The sequence below is a fragment of the Bos indicus genome, chromosome 15 (assembly GCF_029378745.1).
Source record: "Bos indicus isolate NIAB-ARS_2022 breed Sahiwal x Tharparkar chromosome 15, NIAB-ARS_B.indTharparkar_mat_pri_1.0, whole genome shotgun sequence".
Classification (NCBI taxonomy): Eukaryota; Metazoa; Chordata; class Mammalia; order Artiodactyla; family Bovidae; genus Bos; species Bos indicus.
This window is the reverse complement of record NC_091774.1, coordinates 49,529,525-49,552,235: the sequence shown is the minus strand read 5'-3', so window position 1 is coordinate 49,552,235 and position 22,711 is coordinate 49,529,525. Positions and strand designations below refer to the sequence as shown.

Sequence of the window (22,711 nt, the reverse complement as noted above, 5' to 3'; positions counted from 1 at the left end):
GATGAAATTTTGTGTAGGTGTGTTTGTGGTGATGATACTGTGAGTTCTGTTCTTTGATTATTTAGCAAAATTCTCAATGCTATTAGGTTCTTGGATGTTGCTGCTTCTTTTCTACCAAATATTCAGTGCTGTTAAAGGAAGATATCAAAATTTTCTTCTGTCTAAACACTGGTTGTTTCATCTTATCTCCCCTTTTAAGATAAGCAAATTAAATTCAAGTGAGTGGAGGTCATCACATGTGATTGTCTAAGAAGTAAAAAGATGCAAAAACCTTTCAGACACTGATTTAAACATAGTTTTCCCCTCTGTTGTTCCACTTCTACATCCATAAAGCCATTTACCTATCTAAAAACCTTTTTTCAATTTAGGAGCTGGAATCCAGGTGGGAGAGTCCAGCCTCAAACAGTGGTAAGAACATCATGATGAACACTAGCTCATCACATGTCAACCACCATAGCTTCATTTTGACAGGTATCCCAGGAATGCCAGATAAAAACCCATGGATGGCTTTTCCCCTGGGATTTCTCTACACCATGACTCTCCTGGGAAATGGTACCATCCTAGCCATCATCAAGGTAGATCGGAGTCTCCATGAGCCTATGTACTACTTCCTCTCTATCTTGGCTCTGACTGATGTTGGTCTCTCCATGTCCACCCTGCCCTCCATGCTCAGCATCTTCTGGTTTAATGCCCCTGAGGTTCCCTTTGATGCATGCATCACACAGATGTTCTTCATCCACAGTTTTGGAGAGGTAGAATCAGGAGTATTAGTGTCTATGGCCTTTGACAGATTTGTGGCCATCTGAGACCCACTGCACTATGCTTCCATACTCACCCATGGCATCATTGGCAAGATTGGAATAGCTGTCATCATCCGGGCAGTCTGCGTGGTCTTCCCTGTGCCCTTTCTTATAAAGCGGCTACCCTTCTGCCATTCCAATGTCTTGTCTCATTCGTACTGTCTCCACCAAGATGCAATGCGGTTAGCCTGTGCCAGCACTCGTGTCAACAGCCTCTATGGCCTCATAGTAGTCATCTTCACTTTGGGGTTTGATGCCCTCATCATTCTCTTTTCTTATGTGCTCATCCTGAAGACAGTACTGGATATCGCTTCCAGAGCTGAAAGGCTCAAAGCGCTCAACACCTGCCTCTCCCACATCTGTGCTGTGCTCCTTTTTTATGTTCCTCTCATTGGTGTCACCATGATCCACAGGTTTGGGAAACATCTGTCACCAGTAGTACACACATTCATGGCCAATACCTATCTGTTACTGCCTCCTTTACTAAACCCTGTTGTCTATAGTGTGAAAACCAAGCAGATACAGAGGAGGATCATCCATGTGTTCCAGAGGAGAAAGAACAGGGTCTAGGGTAGTGGAATCAAATGTAATATGGAGAATAAGAAGCATTTTGAGCAACTATAATGCAGTCAAATTATAAACATCTGGGAAAATTGAAAGTGGGCAAGGCTTGTAGGTGAAAGTCTTTCTTGTTCTGTATATGCTCCATTTTGGAATGCATAATTTTTGATATCTGGTGTCACTTGACAAACCTAATGTAATTAATATAATTGTTCTTCTCTGAAACTGGAGATGAGCATCAGTGAAGACATAAATCATCACCTGTTTATCCAGGTAATACTTTTGAGTGTTTATCCATATAATGTTAAGTAATATTGTTCTATAGTTATTAATTAAGTAATTAGACAAGGAAAGATTCAAAATGCTATATAACACTGCTGAAAGGTCTGAGATATTTTTTCTTAATATGGAGAAAGAAAATTGTTCCATAATCAAACAGCATTTATTTTGTTGTTTCAATGTTTATTGGGTAAAGAGTGCCTATGTTAAAATTAAAACAAACACATGTGTGGTTACTTAACACGTGCCTTTTCATTTAAGGGTTATTACTTCTTTACGGTTCTAGTTTTCAGTCATATATTTAGTAGAATAACAGGTGCTCTGCCTTTACTCTTTAAACCCAGCAGGAGTGAACTCTATTTTGCTGTGTACAAAGAACCCAGGGAAACTTTATCAAGTAAAAGTACTGCCATGCTTTGTATAAGGACAAGTGAACACTTGCAGCACTGGGAAGTTTAAGAAAGCAGGATGCCCATGTGTGGGAATGAGTATGTCAAAGGCAATGTGTCTTTGCACTGAAGCTCATACCTGCTGCATGTATTTTGTTAATCATTACACTGTCAAATTGCTAGAGGGATGACTTATTAAACAGATGTACATTTAACACTAATGAAATGCCAGTCATGATGCTGGACCCTGCATGTGGGTTCAATCACTCAGTTGTATCCAACTCTTTGTGACCCCATGAACTGTAGTCCACCAGGCTCCTCGGTCCATGGAATTTTCTAGGCAAGAATACTGGAGTGGATTGCCATTCAGGGGAATCTTCCTAATCCAGGGATCAAACCCAAGTCTCCTGAATCTCCTGCACTGGCAGGCAGATTCTTTACCACTGTTCCACCTGGGAAGTGTTCTGGTCCCTGAAGACACAGAGAAAAATGCACCAACTTTCTGCACAGTTTCTGGCATATTTCTCTGCAAGGAAATATGTATACAAGTTAAGTAGGTATTACATTACAACATCACATTTGATTTGCTATACTAGTAGTTTTAGTTGCCTTTATATATTCTCTCAGTGAATTCTCCCAACTGTCTTTGAGAATAATGTTATCACATTTTATACATGAGGAAATGAGATTTAAAGAAGTTAAGTAACTTACTCAAAATCATACAGCTTCTAAGTGGAAGAACTCGATTCATGTTTAGATCCGTTGATTCTAAAACCTGTAAATTGAGACTTGACACATGTCTCAGGGCTTTCTAGACTCACAAGAAAACTTGAGGTAGAGGGAAAGAACCAGTGATCCTAAGATGTGATGTGTGAGAGATGTTAGTAATCAATATTATAGAAATGTTATTTCAGGTCAGTTCAGTGGCTCAGTTGTGTCCGACTCTTTGCGACCCCATGGACTGTGACACGCCAGGCCTCCCTGTCTGTCACCAACTCCCAGAGTTTGCTCAAACTCATGTCCATCGAATCAGTGATGCCATCCAGCCATCTCATCTCTGTTGTCCCCTTCTGCCTTCAATCTTTCCCAGCATCAGGGTCTTTTCCAATGAGTCAGTTCTTCACGTCAGGTGACCAAAGTATTGTGAGCTTCAGCTTCAGCATCAGTTCTTCCAATGAATGACTGATTCCCTTTAGGAATGACTGATTTGATCTCCTGACAGTCCAAGGGACTCTCAAGAGTCTTCTCCAACACCTCAGTTCAAAAACATGAATTCTTCGGCACTCAGCTTTCTCTATAGTACAACTCTCCCATCCATGTGACTACTGGAAAAACCATAGATTTGACTAGATGGACCTTTGTTGGCAAAATAATGTCTCTGCTTTTCAATATGCTATCTAGGTTGGTCATAACTTTCCTTCCAAGGGATAAGCGTCTTTTAATTTCATGGCTGCAGTCACCATCTGCAGTGATTTTGGAGCCCCCCAAAATAAAGAGAGGCTGAGTCAGACTAAATTTGCAAGACTGATTTGGAGTTTACATTTTCAATGTTACAAAATTGCTTGAAATTTGTTAGTTTGTGCAGAATGCAAACATCATCCAAGACCTCACCATGCTGCTGCTAAGTCACTTCAGTCGTGTCCAACTCTGTGTGACCCCATAGACAGCAGCCCACCAGGCTCCCCAGTCCCTGGGATTCTCCAGGCAAGAACACTGGAGTGGGTTGCCATTTCCTTCTCTGATGAATGAAAGTGAAAAGTGAAAGTGAAGTTGCTCAGTCATGTCTGACCCTCGGCGACCCCATGGACTGCAGCCTTCCAGGCTCCTCTGTCCATGGGATTTTCCAGGCAAGAGTACTGGAGTGGGGTGCCATTGCCTTCTCCAGATAGATGCTATCTAAATGGAAAACATGAATCCCAAACAAAGCACATTATAGTCAATTGGCCTATAAGGAGGAAATAAAAGATCTTTTATTTTCATTTAAATTTATCTCATCTTTAAAAAATGTTTATTTTTCTTAATGTGTTGTCATATGCATGTTAGTACAGTGTGCCTATATACAATATTTGAATGAATAAACTTAAAATATAAACATATCAATGTACAGCAAAAACCACTACAATATTGTAAAGTAATTTGCCTCAATTAAAATAAATTAATTCATTAAAAAAATATTAAGAAGTGTCTTTTTTTTCTTATACAATTACATAACCAAAACTTGAAATCTTTAGAGATAAAAGCCAACCACCATGGATTATGTTTACAATGTTCAAATACTGTGATAACAGAGGCAATTAGAAGAAAGTGCCTATTAATCTTTGATTCTCTGACGGACCCACACAGTGGCAAGATCAGAAATCTAATTTTTGTTGCTGGCAACACACACATACTCCACATCCTCACTGCACTCTCTTTTCTAGCTCCTGCAGTCTGACTTGGTTTCCATGGCTAGATGAAGGCTGTTCACGTGGCTCAGATTTATTCTGAAATAGCAAGTCAAATGTTTCCCCTAAATCCTCCTTCAACTTGATGTATTTGAGTAGATTATAAATGTTTACAGTCCCCTCCCTTTTAGTCTTCTTTCAGCTTTCATGGAACTCTACTGCATCTTCTACTTCCACCTTCTTTGTTTCCTAACCTACCCCCCCCCTTCACGTCTTCCTCTCACACATGATGTGAGTATTTCTCCAAGTTCTCCCCTTGCCATTCAGTAACCTCGGTAAATTTCTTTCTTCATGATACCAGTCTTGCTAACAGCTTTAAAATAGAGCCCACATGTGTCTTTCTTTCCCTCTCCTTCCCCTTCCCTTCTCTTAAGATCAAACTCTTAATTTTTCACTACCTTTGCATAATCTTTACATGGAGTTTTCTGTACACCTCTGTCTCACACAAGCCATATTTAACTCTTGCTTTTCCCCGCAATAATTATTTTCAATTTCTCTGAAGGTATAAATTCTCGATTCATGTAACATTTAAAAACAGACAGGCACATATCTGGAAACCGTCCTTCTGTCTTTGATTTATTTGCCTCTGTCATCCATGCTTGCTTCCCAGATGGCATAGTGGTGAAGAATCCACCTATCAATGCAGGAGACACAAGAATATGGGTCTGGTCTCTGGGTCAGGAAGATTCCCTGGAGGAGGAAATGGCAACCCACTCTAGTACTCTTGCCTAGAAAATTCCATGTACAGAGGAGCCTAGTGGGCTACAGTGCATGGGGTTGCAGAGTCAGACATGACTGAGGGACTGAGCACACAAACATCTATGTCCATGGTGATCACTCTAGTTTAGTCCTCTTAAAAATGTAAGATACATATTTGTATCTTGCCAAGATGAAATCAGAAATAGAGACAAAGTCAGAATAAATTTTCAAGTTTGACTTGGAGTTTACATTTTCAATGTGACAAAATTACTTGAGAATTGTTAGTTTGTGCAGAATGCAAACATCATCCAAGGCCTCAATATAGATACATTCTATCTAAATGGAAAACATGAATCACCTCAGAATTTGGAGGTGATATGGAATGAGGGTGAACTTTTCTCAGGGGGAAGAAAACAACCAGCACAGGAGACAATATGTGGCTCAGACGGTAAAGTGTGTGCCTGCAATGCGGGAGACCTGGGTTTGATCCCTGGCGAGGGAAGATCCTCTAGAGAAGGAAATGTCAACCCACTCCAGTACTCTTGCCTGGAAAATCCCATGGGAAGATGTTAGTAGGCTACAGTCCATGGGGTTGCAAAGAGTTGGACATGACTAAGAAACCTCACTTCACTTCACATCATAAAAGAAGATATCTTAGAAAAACATATCTTGAATATATGACCAAGTTTATTACCTGTACCTGTTTTAGATAAGCTTCTTAGCCAGGAGACTTGGTCTCATGCTATTATTGCATGAAACCTTTTTGCAGTCTTAAGAAAAGTTGACCCTGAGACCTTGAAAACTGGGAGCTGAGGTAGAAGCCAGTATGAAAGACTTCAGATAAAATTGGAGCTACTCTGATGCTGCAGTTGCTGTGGCAATCATCATCTTCATCTTTAAAGGAGAAATGTGATGCAGACACAAACTAGATAGAGGGAAACTCAAAAACTCTTTCACCAATACATTTTTTTCTGGGGTCAGCTTTTAAGTATTTACAGCACCAAAAACGACAGTTACAGAGAGCATTTCCAACTGTCTCTGAAATGTAGAGTGTGATTTAAAAATTTGGTGCATCAGTTAAATGTCAAGCACTGCATTGAATGAAAACAACCAAGAGCTGAAAGTCCTCAAAGAGATTTGCTCATCCCAAGGATATTGGTCACTGCACTGCTACTAGGACCTTTGCTCTCATATTGGAACAAGCAAATAGAAACCTATCTTATTAACAATGGTATTGGTGGTGGTTTAGTCACTAAGTCAAATCTGACTTGCAACCCCATGGACTGTAGCCCTCCAGGCTCCTCTCTCTGTGGAATTTCCCAGGCAAGAATAGTGGAGTGGGTTACCATTTCCTTTTCCAGGGGATCTTCCCAACCCAGGGATTGAACCCAGATCTCCTGCATTGAGGGAGATTCTTTACCAAGTCACCAGGGAAACCTCTTCTTAACAATAACCCCTAGCAATTCCTGTTCCAGGCTCAGGACTGTGATAGTATTGGTGAACTCTTAGCAAGCCCTTCCAGAGGTAGTAGGACTCTCAAGTCTCCCCACAAATCCCAGAAGGTTTAAATGATATTTTATACTCATTTTATTAAATGTCAGCAATGTGCCTTTGTTTTTTATGGATTTAAAAATTTTATTGTGAACCTATCTAAAATTAATTCAGAAAGACTGGTGAACCTGAAAGCAGTATTAAAATGGGAATAAGCTTTCTTCACTTTCACAGCATCATCTTTCAAGATTTGAAATAGCTCAGCTGGAATTCCATCACCTCCACTAGCTTTATTCATAGTGATGCTTTCTAAGGCCCACTTGACTTCACATTCCAGGATGTCTGGCTCTAGGTGAGTGATTACACCATCATATCTGGGTCATGAAGATCTTTTTTGTACAGTTCTTCTGTGTATTCTTGCCACTTCTTAATATCTTCTGCTTCTTTTAGGTCCATACCATTTTTGTTCTTTATCGAGCCCATCTTTTCATGAAATGTTCCCTTGGTATTTCTAATTTTCTTGAAGAGATCTCTAGTCTTTCCCATTCTGTTGTTTTCCTCTATTTCTTTGCACTGATCACTGAGGAAGGCTTTCTTATCTCTTCTTGCTAGTCTTTGAAACTCTGCAACCGTGAACTTCCAGATGTTCAAGCTGGTTTTAGAAAAGGCAGAGGAACCAGAGATCAAATTGCCAACATCCACTGGATCATGGACAAAGCAAGAGAGTTCCAGAAAAACATCTATTTCTGCTTTATTGACTGTGCCAAAGCCTTTGACTGTGTGGACCACAATAAACTGTGGAAAATTCTGAAAGAGATGGGAATACCAGACCACCTGACCTGCCTCTTGAGAAACCTATATGCAGGTCAGGAAGCAACAGTTAGAACTGGACATGGAACAACAGACCGGTTCCAAATAGGAAAAGGAGTACATCAAGGCTGTATATTGTCACTCTGCTTATTTAACTTCTATGCAGAGTGCATCATGAGAAACACTGGGCTGAAAGAAGCACAAGCTGGAATCAAGATTGCCGGGAGAAATATCAATAACCTCAGATATGCAGATGACACCACCCTTCTGGCAGAAAGTGAAGAGGAACTCAAAAGCCTCTTGATGAAAGTGAAAGAGGAGAGTGAAAAAGTGGCTTAAAGCTCAACATTCAGAAAACGAAGATCATGGCATCCGGTCCCATCACTTCATGGGAAATAGATGGGGAAACAGTGGAAACAGTGTCAGACTTTATCTTTTTGGGTTCCAAAATCACTGCAGATGGTGACTGCAGCCATGAAATTAAAAGACACTTACTCCTTGGAAGAAAAGTTATGACCAACCTAGATAGCGTATTCAAAAGCAGAGACATTATTTTGCCAACAAAGGTCCGTCTATTCAAGGCTATGGTTTTTCCTGTGGTCATGTATGGATGTGAGAGTTGGACTGTGAAGAAGGCTGAGCACTGAAGAATCGATGTTTTTGAACTGAGGTGTTGGAGAAGACTCTTGAGAGTCCCTTGGACTGCAAGGAGATCCAACCAGTCCATTCTGAAGGAGATCAGCCTGGGATTTCTTTGGAAGGAATGATGCTAAAGCTGAAATGCCAGTACTTTGGCCACCTCATGGGAATGCTTGACTCATTGGAAAAGACTGATGCTGGGAGGGATTGGGGGCAGGAGGAGAAGTGGACGACAGAGGATGAGATGGCTGGATGGCATCACTGACTTGATGGTCGTGAGTCTGAGTGAACTCCGGGAGTTGGTGATGGACAGGGAGGCCTGGCGTGCTGCGATTCATGGGGTCCCAAAGAGTCGGACACAACTGAGTGCCTGAACTGAACTGAACTGAACTGAAGCTTTCTTGTACACAGTATTATTAAATTTGTCTTAGCTAAGCTAGTGTCTGTTCTGACAGAGTTCTAAAGTAGCTACTGATTTGAGTAATGCTGCTGCTGCTAAGTCACTTCAGTCGTGTCCAACTCTGTGTGACCCCATGGACTGCAGCCCACCAGGTTCCCCTGTCCCTGGGATTCTCCAGGCAAGAACAATGGAGTGGGTTGCCATTGCCTTCTCCAGTGCATGAAAGTGAAAAGTGAAAGTGAAGTCGCTCAGTCGTGTCTGACTCCTAGCGACCCTATGGACTGCAGCCCACCAGGCTCCTCTGTCCATGGGATTTTCCAGGCAAGAGTACTGGAGTGGGGTGCCATTGCCTTCTCAGGATTTGAGTAATAGGTAACTACATACCATGAAAGTAACTACATACCATGAAAGTAACTACATACCATGTAAGACCCAAAGAATCTTTTGTGTTAGATTTTAAAGATCAAATAAGAAACTTGAGCAAAAGTCTTGTGGCTCATGTAAAAGAATGTAAGTCGCTCATTAGTATACATTTTATATGTGTGCTTTTGTTCTTCTTCTTCATATATTGAGTTGGCCAAAATGTTTATTTGGGTTTTTCCATAACATCTTAAGGATAAACCCAAATGAACGTTTTGACCAATCTGATACTTTGTCTTCAAATTAAATCTGTAGTAGTTCTTTAACCTTCTACCCTGAGTGTCATCCCCACCCTGCCCAATCCATTTTATCTGTCTCCCACAATATAGATAGTTCAACAGTCCCCAGAAAATCTGCCTGACTGAGCCTTGGCCAACACATGAACTGCTTTGGAAACAGCATATAACACTCCCCCATAGGGATGCTGCAGTTATCCAATATGACAGCATGTAAAAGGCTCTGGTACTGTCTTTTGCTTAGTGGACAGTCTATACGTACTTCTATTGTCTTATATTCAATATTCTTGAACACTTCCTATAGTTGCACAACCCTTAATAGTTTACAAATACTTGTCCTTATATGATTAAATTTAATTTCATAACCACAGTGGTTGTTAAGTGATAACATTTCCAGCTTCATAATGAATAAATTGCCATTAGTGGTAGGGAAGGGAATATCCAGTGTCACACATGGAAGAGTTAAAGCTCACCCTTCATCTGTTGTTCTCAAGTTATACAATATGGTTGGCCCCTGCTCAGTTATATACATTTATATTCTTAATCCTAAAATTTAGCCATCTTTCTAATCCATGTTTTATTTAACAATGCATTATCCCTAGGTGTTCTCTTATTATTTAATGAGTATAGTTCATTTCTCCCCTATTAAGCTAATAGAGGCCATTCCTAACTCTTGATCTAGAATGTTAAATCAACTCAATGATCTTTAATTTAAAAGACATTAAGCTTGTGGCTTATTTCTGCTCAGAAGAGTTATTACAGAATGGAATTAGTAATATTCCCCTTTCATTTGTTATGGGCCAACTCTAACACAAGGCCACAGGAAAGTACATGGAATGGTTCTTATAAATGCCGCTCTTTATATACTGCACAAAGGATGATTTGGTGCAGGAAGAGGAAAGTATGTTCTGAGAGCAGGGAACTATCTCTGCCCAATTCAAATCACACCAAAAATGTGAAAAAATAAAAACTATTTTTTCATAGTCATAATTGAGCCATTACAGAAGGTATTTTTCCTCTCTTAAACTGGCAGACTCTAACCCTCTGCAGTGACCTTGGCTGGAACAAATATCTGGATGAGCTTCCTCCGTATCTCTTTGGTCTTCATAGTATAGACGATGGGGTTTAGCACAGGGGGTATAAGAAGATAGGCATTAGCCATTAGGGCATGGGTCAGTGGTGAAAGGTGCTTTCCAAAACGGTGAATGACAGACACCCCAATGAGTGGCACGTAGAAGATGAGAACAGCACAAATGTGGGAAACACAGGTGTTGAGCGCCTTCAGCTGGCCATCCCCTGAGGCAATGGCCATCACTGTTTGAAGTATGAATGCATAGGAGAGGAGGATGGAGAGGGAGTCAGAACCCTTGGTGAAGATAACCGCAATAAGGCCGTAGAGACTGTTGACCCGGGTGCTGGCACAGGCAAGGCTCATGACATCTTGGTGGAGGCAGAAGGAGTGGGAGAGGATATTGGAGCGGTAGAAGGGGAGCCGCTTGATGAGGAAAGGCACCGGGAAGACCACACAGATGGCCCTTGTCAAGATGACTGCCCCTGTTCTGCAGACCACACTATTGGTGAGGATGGTGCCATACCTGAGGGGTTTCCAGATTGCCACAACCCGATCAAAGGCCATGGCCACCAGCACTCCAGATTCAATGGCTGAGAAGGTATGGATGAAGTACATCTGAACAAGGCAGGCATCAAAGGCGATGGACTTGTAGTTAAACCAAAATATGCCTAGCATGGAGGGCATAGTACAAATGGCAAGTCCTGTGTCTGCCAGTGCCAGCATACACAGAAAGTAATACATGGGCATGTGCAGGGACAGTTCGGACTTGATGGTAGAGATGATGACACCATTGCCAAAGAGGGCAATGACATATATAGCACCCAGTGGGAATGCCATCCAGTAATACTTTAGTTCAAGCCCTGGAATTCCAGTTAAGACAAAGTAGAGGTGTTGGAAGTGAGAGTGGTTATTATCTGTCATGAAGTCAATGTAACACAGGAGGGAAATTTTGAGATCCTGATGTGTGTCTTCCTAAGAATGCAGTGACAAGTATTAACAATATATTAGAATCTGATCTTCCTCAGAGCAGAACCATTTTATTTTAACATGGGTGAGAGAGAGTTTTAATGGAGGGTTGAGTCCCTGAAATTACTCTTCCAAGATATATCCTGTGGAGGAAACTTCTACTGTCCCAATGAAAAAGTTTCACCAAGTCAAATAAGACACATTCAGTTTAAAACACACTGCATTAGATAAACTTTTTTGCTTTCTCCAGTCCATTTCTCCCTCTTTCTCATCCATATCTTACAAGCTGTTGAGTCAGAGGCTGAGGACACAATAACTAAGACAGAATCAATATAAAACAAAAATTAGTTGACTGCTCACAAAGGATGTCATTTCCACCCATCACTCTCCTTATTCCCAGTACTGGAACTCTCATGAAGGCAACGGGTCTTGTATGTAAGGCAGGGATGGACATGCCCAGGGCACATGCCTGTGCTTGCATCTGAGCATGACCACCTTCATTTCCCCTGAGCCTGGATGTGGACCATCATTCTCAACCCAGGAACCTCAGACAGCAACTTCTGATCATAGAAAATGAAATGTATTTGTCATCTCTAATCTAATAAAATCTAGACAGGGGAGTAAGTTATATTTAGGAAAGCAACAGCAGCAATTCTTTTTTAAGACTAACTCATTTTGTCCAAAAGGAAGTGAGGCTCCTCTGAAGCCTTTTTTAGAATCAGGATCATCTGGAAATTGTATTACTAAAGGCACAGTGATCATTCACATAATGCCATTTACACTCTCAGAGAGCCAGTATAGAGGTCCTAGTAGAGATCTGGAAGAAACATGCTGATATTTCCAGGATCAGTAACTATGTTTTTTCTAAAATGCCTCCTGATGGGGTCATTCAACTTTAGACATGAATACCAGTTAGAGGTACTGCATACTCTCCTTGAGAAGCTCTCCCAACCTTAAGATGCACATCAGATGCCTTCATCAATTGAAGAGAACCAAGGTGACTAAAGGCAAGGTGATGTAAACTCCAGATCCACACATCTAATCAAATTCTGGTTTCCCTTGCTCCTCATATATGGCCTTATATACGTAGCACACAGACAATAATGCCTATGCTAACGGGCAGTGTCAGGCTTACAAAAGATCTTTCCATTGGTAAAAAAGCAAAATATGTTCTTTTAATTATGAGAACTTGGAATAAAATGTTCTTCTCTTCACATGTTCTCAATGTCAGTGTTGATATTGAGGTTTTCTTTTCTTTCTTGTTTTTTGTTTTGTCTCTCTGATTTGGATTTTTCAGCCAGAGATCTTTGCAGCTGATGGAAGTGAAATTGATAAATGCTCTTCTATCAGCAAAGAATCGCATTTAATTTTGTGTCTCTTGTAATCTTAGAATAATTTACCCTCTAACTGAGCAAACATGTGTCTGAACCCCAGGCTATGTATACATCTCTGACTGATGCATATGCCTGATGAATCAAAAACATATTGTAGAGTTTTGAAATCCCTCTCCTCAAAGATCTTCTTTGAAAGATTTCTGACACAGATTCCCCCGGCCTTATTTAGGGTATATCCTCTGTTTCTGTAAAATATTCATGTCTTTCCATTGCTCCTAGGAAAGACAGCTAGCCTTTTGTTCAAAAGACTCTGGCTTTTAAGATAACATATATTTTCTACTCTTTCAACAAACTTTTAGTTTTTTGTTTGTTTTAGGACTTTTAATAAAGAAAATATTTACTAAGTTTTTCAAATAATTGTAATAGAATGGAAATTAAAGGAATTTTTAAGAGGTAAACAATTGAGAGGAATAGAATACAAGGTGAGAGAAAGAAAGAGGGAAAAGGAATGAAAAAAGAAAAGCATAAACCAAAGAACAGCAGGTGCTTCCCAGGTGGCGCTAGTGGCCCCAAAGCAGGAGACATAGGAGATGTGGTTTGATCCCTGGGTTGAGATCACCTGGAGGAGAGTATGGCAATCCACTCCAGTATTCTTGCCTTGAGAATCCCATGGACTGAGGAAACTGGTGGGCCTCAATCCATAGGGCCGCACAGATTTGGACACGACTGAAGTTATTTACACACACAAAGAAGAGCATAAGTAAATGTCGAACTATTTCACATTTTACTATTAAATAAATTGAAGCATAGATAAAGAAAATAACTTGTCCTGAGTCAAACATATAGTCAGTGGTTAAAAAAAAGAAAGAAAAACATATGAGAAATGGAGGGAAAAAATGTTACAACTAAATATACTGGAAGCTTGAGGGTTCAGCTAGCAAAGACAAAGTTTAAAAGGCATCTCTTGGCGAGGTTGCTTATTCCTTAAAATATGTCCTTGATTTTCTCCATAATTATATTTCCCAGGATGTACTAAACAGGTGAAGATCAGTTTCTTAGATCCCAAGTTCTTCTGAAAGTTTCACCTAACCTGACCCTCTACTGACCATGGAAGCTGCCTCATTTATGGAAAAAGATTGTGTAAGTGTTTTATATCTGCCCCATAGGCTGCCACAAGTTATATGATCTCATTAGATATCTTTGATTGACTAGTGGACAATAAAATTACAAAATTTCTCTATTGTCTAATTTACAGCATAAAAACAAAAACACTTCCATTTTACTAAGTACTAGAAAGTGGTTGGGGGACAATTGGAAATTTTAGTAACATTATCCTAAGATATTCTGTTGATAGCACAACTTTTAGCCTCTGATTTTGCTCTAAAACTTACCTTGTTGCTTAGGGTACCCCTAGCTGGAAGAGGATTCTCCAGCTGCCTGAGGCTTACTTGGCAAAATCATTTCTACTCACATAAAGACTTTTATTTCCTGAGCTGCTTCCAAACTCCTCCCCATACCAGACCACAGAGAGTTTCACAGATCGGTAAGCAGGGTTGTTCCCTGGGGCTCCCAAGATTGAGGCGGTCTCTCCAGGATTGTGAAATCAAGCCCTAGATTCTCATGTCTGAACAACTAGATAGTACTGAGAAGGATATTAGCAAAAAGTGAATGTGTATGTGTGTATTTGGGGTGGAGGATTCAGAGGCTGGTCAGTATTCAGTCACATTCTCTTAGAGCCATCTTGGGCACCTCACTCTTCCATGCCCTGAAATGAATAATAGTTGCCTTTATTTTTCTCAAAACACAGCAAAACTAATAAAACTCTCCCAAAGAAATATGGTTCTAAAGTTGAAATGATTCTCTAATGAATAAATTTTTCTTCATAATTCACTTGCATTTTTCAGTTTTCAATATCAAACTAATCACGCTCTGTGCAAAAGGAAAGTAAGAAGCCCTTCAGGGAGTCATTAGTAAATGCAGGAGGCAATGAATATTCCAAAATATCCAATTATAATCTTTAGAAAATGCTACTGTCTTTACCTGCCTCTGAATAACAATAATAGTATCATAAGTAGCATTAATAATAGTGATAATAACATCTAATATTAATTCTGAGGATTATCCGTTGTATAATTTTATCACATTTTATCACATTTGCTTTGCACTTCACCATTATAATCCTCATGACGTTAATACTCCTTTGAAAAGAGGATCACACTGGGAATTGGCCCAGTAAGAATTTAACTATAGAAATTACTCAGGATAGAAATAACAGGGCAGGGACTCCTCACTGCCCCAGGTGGTTCTGGACTTCCTGGATCCTGGAGGACACCAGGACTAGGTAAGGGAGAAATGCTCATAGAGAACGAGATCATCTACTAAGCACTCAGTCACTGAACATATATCTACATGATAATCCTGGACTAAGTTAATATCAGTGCAGATTACTCTTCTAATACTATAGACTCTAAAAGTATTGAGTTCCTTAACTCAGGTAAAATTCACCTCTGATTCATAATCATTCTTTTAATACTTTTGAAGTAAATAAAATGTGAAATTGCTCTGCTTTCAATAGTTTAACCTCCTCTTTAACCTTACTCCAGTGCTCACTATAAATGTTTCATCTTGCAGCTCAATTTTGCTATTTGTAATTTTCTTCTATATTGACAAATAGGGTTTTTGAGTAATTGAATCACTATAATTTCATTCCAGCTCCTCAGGTAACAACTTTTTGTTGTTGTTTTTGTTACTTATACAGGTTGAATATTTACATCTCACATGGATTCTGATTTTCTGTCATAAACTGCCACTGTGAGTATAAAACTAAACAAATGATACCATCTTTTTTTTTTTTTTTAACATAAAAATAAAAGTATCTGACTCTTGTGGACTGTAGCCTGCCAGGTTCCTCTGTCCATGGGATTCTCCAGGCAAGAATACTTAAGTGGGTTGCCACTTCCTTCTCCAGGGGATCTTCCCCACCCAAGAATCAAACCCAAGTCTCCTGCATTGCAGGCATGTTCTTTACCAACTGAGCTCTGAGGGAAGCCCTATTTTTTAACATCAGTTCAGTGCAGTTCAGTCGCTCAGTCGTGTCCTACTCTTTGCGACCCCATGAATCGCAGCACGCCAGGCCTCCCTGTCCATCACCAACTCCCGGAGTTCACTCAGACTCAGGTCCATTGAGTCAGTGATGCCATCCAGCCATCTCATCCTCTGTCATCCCCTTCTCCTCCTGCCCCCAATCCCTCCCAGCATCAGAGTCTTTTCCAATGAGTCAACTCTGCATGAGGCGGCCAAAGTACTGGAGTTTCAGCTTTAGCATCATTCCTTCCAAAGAAATCCCAGGCTGATCTCCTTCAGAATGGACTGGTTGGATCTCCTTGCAGTCCAAGGGACTCTCAAGAGTCTTCTCCAACACCACAGTTCAAAAGCATCAATTCTTCGGTGCTCAGCCTTCTTCACAGTCCAACTCTCACATCCATAGGTGACCACAGGAAAAACCATAGCCTTGACTAGACGAACCTTGGTTGGCAAAGTAATGTCTCTGCTTTTGAATATGCTATCTAGATTGGTCATAACTTTCTTTCCAAGGAGTAAGAGTCTTTTAATTTCATGGCTGCAGTCCTATATATTTAGAGAATCTATTTTTAATTAGTTTACTCTCCCTTGATTGGATACTAACTCCATTTTTATCAAAAGTCCTCCTCTTAGCTACTTCTTTTTAATTAATTAGTTAATTTAATGGAAAAAATGGCAACCCACTCCTGTGTTCTTGCCTGGAGAATCCCAGGGACGGGGGAGCCTGGCGGGCTGCCGGCTATGGGGTCGCACAGAGTCGGACACGACTGATGCGACTTAGCAGCAGCAGCGTAGTTGATTTACAATAGTATATTATTTTCATGTGTAAAGTGAAGTGAAGTGAAGTCGCTCAGTCGTGTCCGACTCTTTGCGACCCCATGGATGGTAACCTACCAGGCTCCGCGGTCCGTGGGATTTTCCAGACAAGAATACTGGAGTGGGCTGCCATTGCCTTCTCCAGGGGATCTTCCTAACCCAGGGATCAAACCCGGGTCTCCTACATTGCAGACAGACGCTTTACCGTCTGAGCCACTAGGGAAGCCCCTTTTGTACAGCATAATAATTCAGTATTTTTGCAGATTGCACTCCATTATAAGTTACTAAAAGATAATGATTATAGTTCCCTGTGCTGTACAATATATCCTTCTTGTTTATGTCTTAGCTACTTCTTGAAATACATCCACACCCATCCTTCCCTTCTTAGCATTTCAGTAAATTGCCCCTTCCCAATTTCAATAGTACCCCCACTCACCACTCCCAGTGAAGTGACTCTCTTTCTCTCTCTCTCTCTCTCATCATTGTTCAGTTGGTTAGTCGTGTCCTCTTCTTTGCAACCCTGTGGACTGAAGCATGCCAGGCTTCCCTGTCCTTCACCATCTCCCGGAGTTTGCTCAAACTTATGTACATTGAGTCGGTGAGGCCATCCAACCATCTCATCCTCTGTCCTCCCCTTCTCCTCCTGCCTTCAATCTTTCCTAACATTGGGCTCTTTTCTAGATGCTGGGTCTCTCTCTCTCTCTCTCTCTCTCTCTCTCTCTCTCTCTATATATATATATATATATATATATATTCAACTTCATATATAATCAGAGTCCTTTCAGATCTACATCTCTGATACTGAGCCTTATGATGAGTTCCAGATAATAATATATTATCTGCCTGGTGGCCATTGGAGGAGTGGAAAACTTTTCCCTTCTTCCCTTCTAGATTGGCCTAATAATTAAATTGACATAAAACAAATTAAGAAGAGAAAAACATTTAATCTGCATGTATAGGAGTTCATAAAATAATATGAGACTCAAAGAATTGACCAAAGCAGACAACCTTTGTGCCTTTTAGACAAGGATACAATGCATTTGTGAAAACTGACAATACAGAGGGGATTTGGGCTTGGGTTAGTAAACAAGGTTTAGGAAAATATAATCACCCAATAAATCATAAGTCCCAATGGTTTGACCTCTTAAATATTTCTATTATCGCTCTTTTCTTTCCATATGTAACAATATTATACAATTCCAGAATCTCTATTTTTGCTATGTGGACTTCCTCAGTAACATTTTAAGTTTCTTATTCACATGAAAATAAATCACTTTGCTTCTTGTTTTTTTTCCCCTGTTCCTTCTTTCTTTTACTTTGAATGAGAAATCACTTTCTCTTATGTCTTGTCAGCTTCTTTAGAAAATATTAGTCTAATAATATTTAGCACTAACCAAATTTGAATTAGACAGATCTCTTATTGCCTCTAGTTAAATGATTTAATTGCCACATAAATTTGATATTTATGAAAGCCATATGAAAAATCATAATCATGAACACCCAAAAGTACATTTGAAATAATTTGTAAGCCTGTATAATACATCTTGTCTATCCTTAAGCAGTTTTCATACTGTCAAGATAATTTTCAGCATTCATGAGTGTATTTTTCCCAAAACATATTCTTTCTTATTGACTCACTCTTAATATGTTTCTGAGGCCTTTCAAAAACTGGATTATTACAATGTGTCAAATACAGATCCTTCAGAGTATAACCCAGGGCTAATATATATTGTATGGTCAGGGTTGATCAAGAAATATTTGTTGTATAGAAAAATTGCAGGATGGAAGGATAGAAGAAAGAAGAAAGGAAAGAAGCAGAAAACCCAGGAAAGACGATATTATAATGAAAAAAATGGGAGAAAAGACAGGGAACATATAAGAAAAGAAGAATGAGCCTCATATAGGTACATTTTAAAGAAGTGAAACTGCCAAATGTTCATATAAGAGTTTATAGTTTTCAGATGCTTTTTAAATTTATGGGATTTCCCTGGTGGCTCAGATGGTAAAGAATCTGCCTGCAATACAGGATACCTGGGTTTGATCCCTGGGTTGAGAAGATCCCCTGGAAAAGGGAATGGCAACCCACTCCAGTATTCTTGCCTGGAGAATTTGATGGACAGAGGAGCCTGGCAAGATACGGTCCATAGAGTCACAAAGAGTTGGACATGACTGTGCAACTAACACTTTAAAATTATACTGAAAATCACTTTCTTTTGTACAATTCTATGAGTTTTGACAAACACAAAACCCACAGTCATGTAACCACTACCCTAATCCAGATACAAAGAAGTTCCATCAATCCAAAGCCCATTCTCATGCTACCCCACTGTAGTCAGCCTCTTCACTCATCAAAAGACCTAAGGCAACTACTAATCTGTTGTCTAACTCAATAATTATGGCTCATTATACAGTAACTAATCTTTCAAACTGAATTCTTTACTTAACATAATGTATTTGATATTTATCCTGTTACTGTTGTACAGTATTCCTTTGTATGGACATCCACTCTGTGGATATAGATGATACTCTGTTTACCCATTCAGTAGTTGAAAGAACTTTAGTGTAGGTAAAGTTGCTGTAAGCTTTCAAGTATAGGATTTTATATGTGCATGTTTCATTTATTAGTTAAATACCTAGAAATGAATTGCCCAGTCATATGTTAAGTATATGTTTAACTTCCTAAGAAAATACCAAATTGTTTTTCAATGTATTTGTGTTATGTAGCATTTCCACTGTATGAACATTCTAGCTGTTTTGTATTCTGACCTCAAATTATCTTCTTATCATTCTAATAGGTATATAGTGGCATCTCACCATGATACTTTTAATTTGTATCTCTGCAATGACTAACATGTAATGTTGAGCTTCTTATTTGCCATACATACCTCTTCTTTGGTGAAGTGTCTGTTCAAGTTTTTGTCCATATTTCTTATTGGGTTACTATTTTTTCTTATTGTTAAACTTAGAATGTTTTTATTTTAATACACATTCTGGATACAAAGCCTTTGTTCATATGGTTAGTAATATTTTCTCTTAGTCTGTGTCTTGTCTTTTCATTCTATTAACAATGTCTTTCATCAAACATTAAAAAATATCTTTTGATGAAGTCTAATTTATCTTTCTTATCCTTTTATATGTTATGTTTTTGGTGTCTAAGAATTATTTGTATAACAAAAATTCTCAAAGACACTCTCATATGTTCTCGTCTAAAAGTTTTATAGTATTATGATTTACTTTTAGGTTTATGTGTTTTTTGGTTCAAAAATCATCTGGACATACTGATTTACACATCTATCCCCCTGCAAAAACCATATCCACTTGATTAGTGTAGCTTTTTAAGAAGTCTAAAAGTCAGTTATTGTGGGCCTTTGAAATTTGCTCATCTATTTCAAAATTGTTTTGTTTGTATTAGTTCCTTTGACTTTTCATAGACATTTTAGAATTGGCTAGTCTATATCTTCAAAAAAGCACTGCAAGAATTTTGATTGAAATGGCATTAAATCTTTAGAACAACTTGGGTAGAACTGATATCTTAATAATAAGTCATAATTTATTCTCTCCATTTTTAGATCATCTTTGATTTAGCAATGCTTTATAGTTTTTGGCATAATAATCTTGCACAAACTGTGTTAGATATATACCCAAATGACTCATTTTGATGCTCTTTTTTAAATGGTACTTTAAAAATTTCCAATTTCCAATTATCCATTGCTAAGGTATAGAAATATCACAGATTTTGTATATTGACCTTGCTTCCTATGATCTTGCCAAGATCACCTTTAAATTCTAAGAGCATTTTGTAGATTTCTTGGAACTTTCTTCATAGACTCTCATGCTATTTGTGAAAAGGCAGTTCAATTTCTTTCATTCCAATCTATATCAATATGTCTCCATCTTCTTTTTTTTTTCTTTTTCTTTTTCTACTTTCACTGACTAAGACTTCTGGTACAGTGTTGTATAAGAGTGTTGAAAAACAGGCTCTTGCCTTTTCTTCCTAATCTCAAAGAGAAAGCATAAGTCTTTCATCATTAAGAAAGCTGTTACAGGAAGCTTTCTGCAGATGTCCTTTATGAAATTAGGAAAAGTTCCTGTTGTATTCCTAATGTCCTGGGAACTTTTGCCATGAATGCCAATGTGACATTGCTGGCTTTGAAGATGAAGGAGACTACCTGCAGGGATCTAGGATACGATAGCGATCCCCAACCAATAGCTAACAATAAACTGGGGAGCATGCAGACTGAGTCTGGTTTGCCCTTTCCATCATGAAGCTCTCTTAGCTTAAGAGAAGCTCTTTTATGGGCAGAAATATTGAATTTCATTGCCATATATATTTCAGGGAATATTAGCTAGTAGGGAACTAGAAAAATTACCAATATTGTATACCAACACATTTGCTCACTGTTGTATTGGTGTATACTAAATCTAAGGATGTGCAATAAAACTTGGAGTGGATCATTCCTCTCAGTGCTACATTTCTAAAACAACATTGGCAGCAGGCAAAAATGACATTTACTGAATCTTTCTATTTTTGGGGGGTGGGGGGGGAACAATTTCTAGTCAAATCTTCAGGTTGCTTCACAAATTGGAAATTTCCTTCTTGAGTTTCAGCCTAGGGAGTTTAGAGTGAATATTGTTTCAAAAGAAGAGAGAGTGGTATCCAGATTGCTTAGGCAGCATTGTCCATCATGGTCATATCCACTTTAATTCCATCGTTTTTCTTCTTCTGGGGTTATTCATTCTTTCTAATTGTTCTGGGGAATTTCACACAGGATATCCCTGAATGGAAGAAAGACTCCAAATTCTCAAGAAAGGTAATTGTAACTTCTCTTTTTCTTTTCCTTTCATTTTGAATTTGACTTTTGTCCCTTTTCTTGAGGGTCTTTCACTCCTAGCATGCACAAGATGCAAGTTTTGTTTGTTACCTAGCTGTGAATTCTCCTTTAAAATAATTTTCAACCATTTGTTTGCATATCAGCATTTAAAGGCAAAGTGTCAGGCACTCTGACTTCTGTTGTGAGTCACACTTTCCCTATCTGACGATCTGATATAACCAACCTGCCAACAAAAGCAGCAAGTGCTTTCCCACCATCTTTCTCCCAGAGAGCAAAAAGCCATGTTGAAGGAAAAGGTGAAGTCAATGTTCTAGAACAGAAAGGCAAAACTGTACTTCATATCCTTTCCTCTGCATTTTCATCTAGAAATATTTAATGACTCTGCCAAATCCCATAACTGAATTGTGCTTTACTATTAGGTAAGGAGATAGTTTGTAGTCAAAAGGAACATACACTCCAAAGAGTAAATATTAAGCTACTTTATCTTTTATGAATACTTTCGCTAAATTGAAATGATTTGTTTTTCTGACTTGCAGTTATCTTGCTTAAAATGTTTGAATGATAAATTTTAGGTATGTCTTTCTGTCATTATTTAGCAGCTGCATTGCATTATCAGGTCTATATTGGTCAAAAACATTGAAAAACAAGATATATTAAACTTGTGAATTATCTAGTTATTATCTCTGCCCCATTGCACTGAGCAATTAAAAATAATAATCCTGTGTATAAATAGACTATACTATTTATTTTTCATTAATACTGACTCCACTGTGTGGGTACCAATGGAATAAAAACAGAGCTTTGTGTTTTTGCAACTATATGATATGTTTGTTTTGTTTGTTCAGTTTTGATTTATTTTAGCAGATATGTTCAATATTTTTCAAAGCTTTTCATTTCATTTGTATAAAACAAATTAACATTGGGTTGAACTTTGTTTTCAAAAGCTTTCTATATAACCATGTGTAACTTTACCTTTCATCCACTAAATTGTTTAAGACTTTTTGAAAGATATGTATATATAGAAAAAAATATGATCAAGAGTAACTACTAATCTCTTTAATAATAAAATTTTTATCTTTGAGTATCTATATGGAATATCTCATGAGCTTTTTCTTAAATCAGTGGCTAAATTTCAGATATTTAATCCTGTAAATTTTCATTTCTAAGGAAAAAAGATGCATTTTAATGTATTCTTAATAAATGAACATCACTAAAAATACTACCCCTTTTTTAAAAATTTTATTTTTAAACTTTACATAATTGTATTAGTTTTGCCAAATATCAAAATGAATCCACCACAGGTATACATGTGTTCCCCATCCTGAACCCTCCTCCCTCCTCCCTCCCCATACCATCCCTCTGGGTCATCCCAGTGCACTAGCCCCAAGCATCCAGTATCGTGCATTGAACCTGGACTGGCATCTCGTTTCATACATGATATT

General features: G+C 38.7%; 2 protein-coding genes across 2 annotated transcripts; one reads left to right on the top strand and one right to left on the bottom strand.

Moving 5' to 3' along the window:
* The first annotated feature begins 349 nt into the window (after window positions 1–349).
* Window positions 350–1,370, top strand: LOC139187233 (olfactory receptor 51H1-like). Its single transcript, XM_070803247.1, is given in 1 exon segment — window positions 350–1,370. A coding segment is annotated over 1 exon segment (951 nt). The 5' UTR covers window positions 350–419.
* Window positions 1,371–10,204: 8,834 nt separating this feature from the next.
* Window positions 10,205–11,161, bottom strand: LOC109569473 (olfactory receptor 51H1-like). Its single transcript, XM_019974834.2, has one exon. It carries the CDS (start codon window positions 11,159–11,161, stop codon window positions 10,205–10,207), a length of 957 nt encoding a protein of 318 aa, XP_019830393.2.
* Window positions 11,162–22,711: the final 11,550 nt, after the last annotated feature.

Excerpts from the sequence above, each read along its gene's own strand:
- LOC109569473 (XM_019974834.2), bottom strand. The coding sequence starts at position 11,161 with ATGACAGATAATAACCACTCTCACTTCCAACACCTCTACTTTGTCTTA.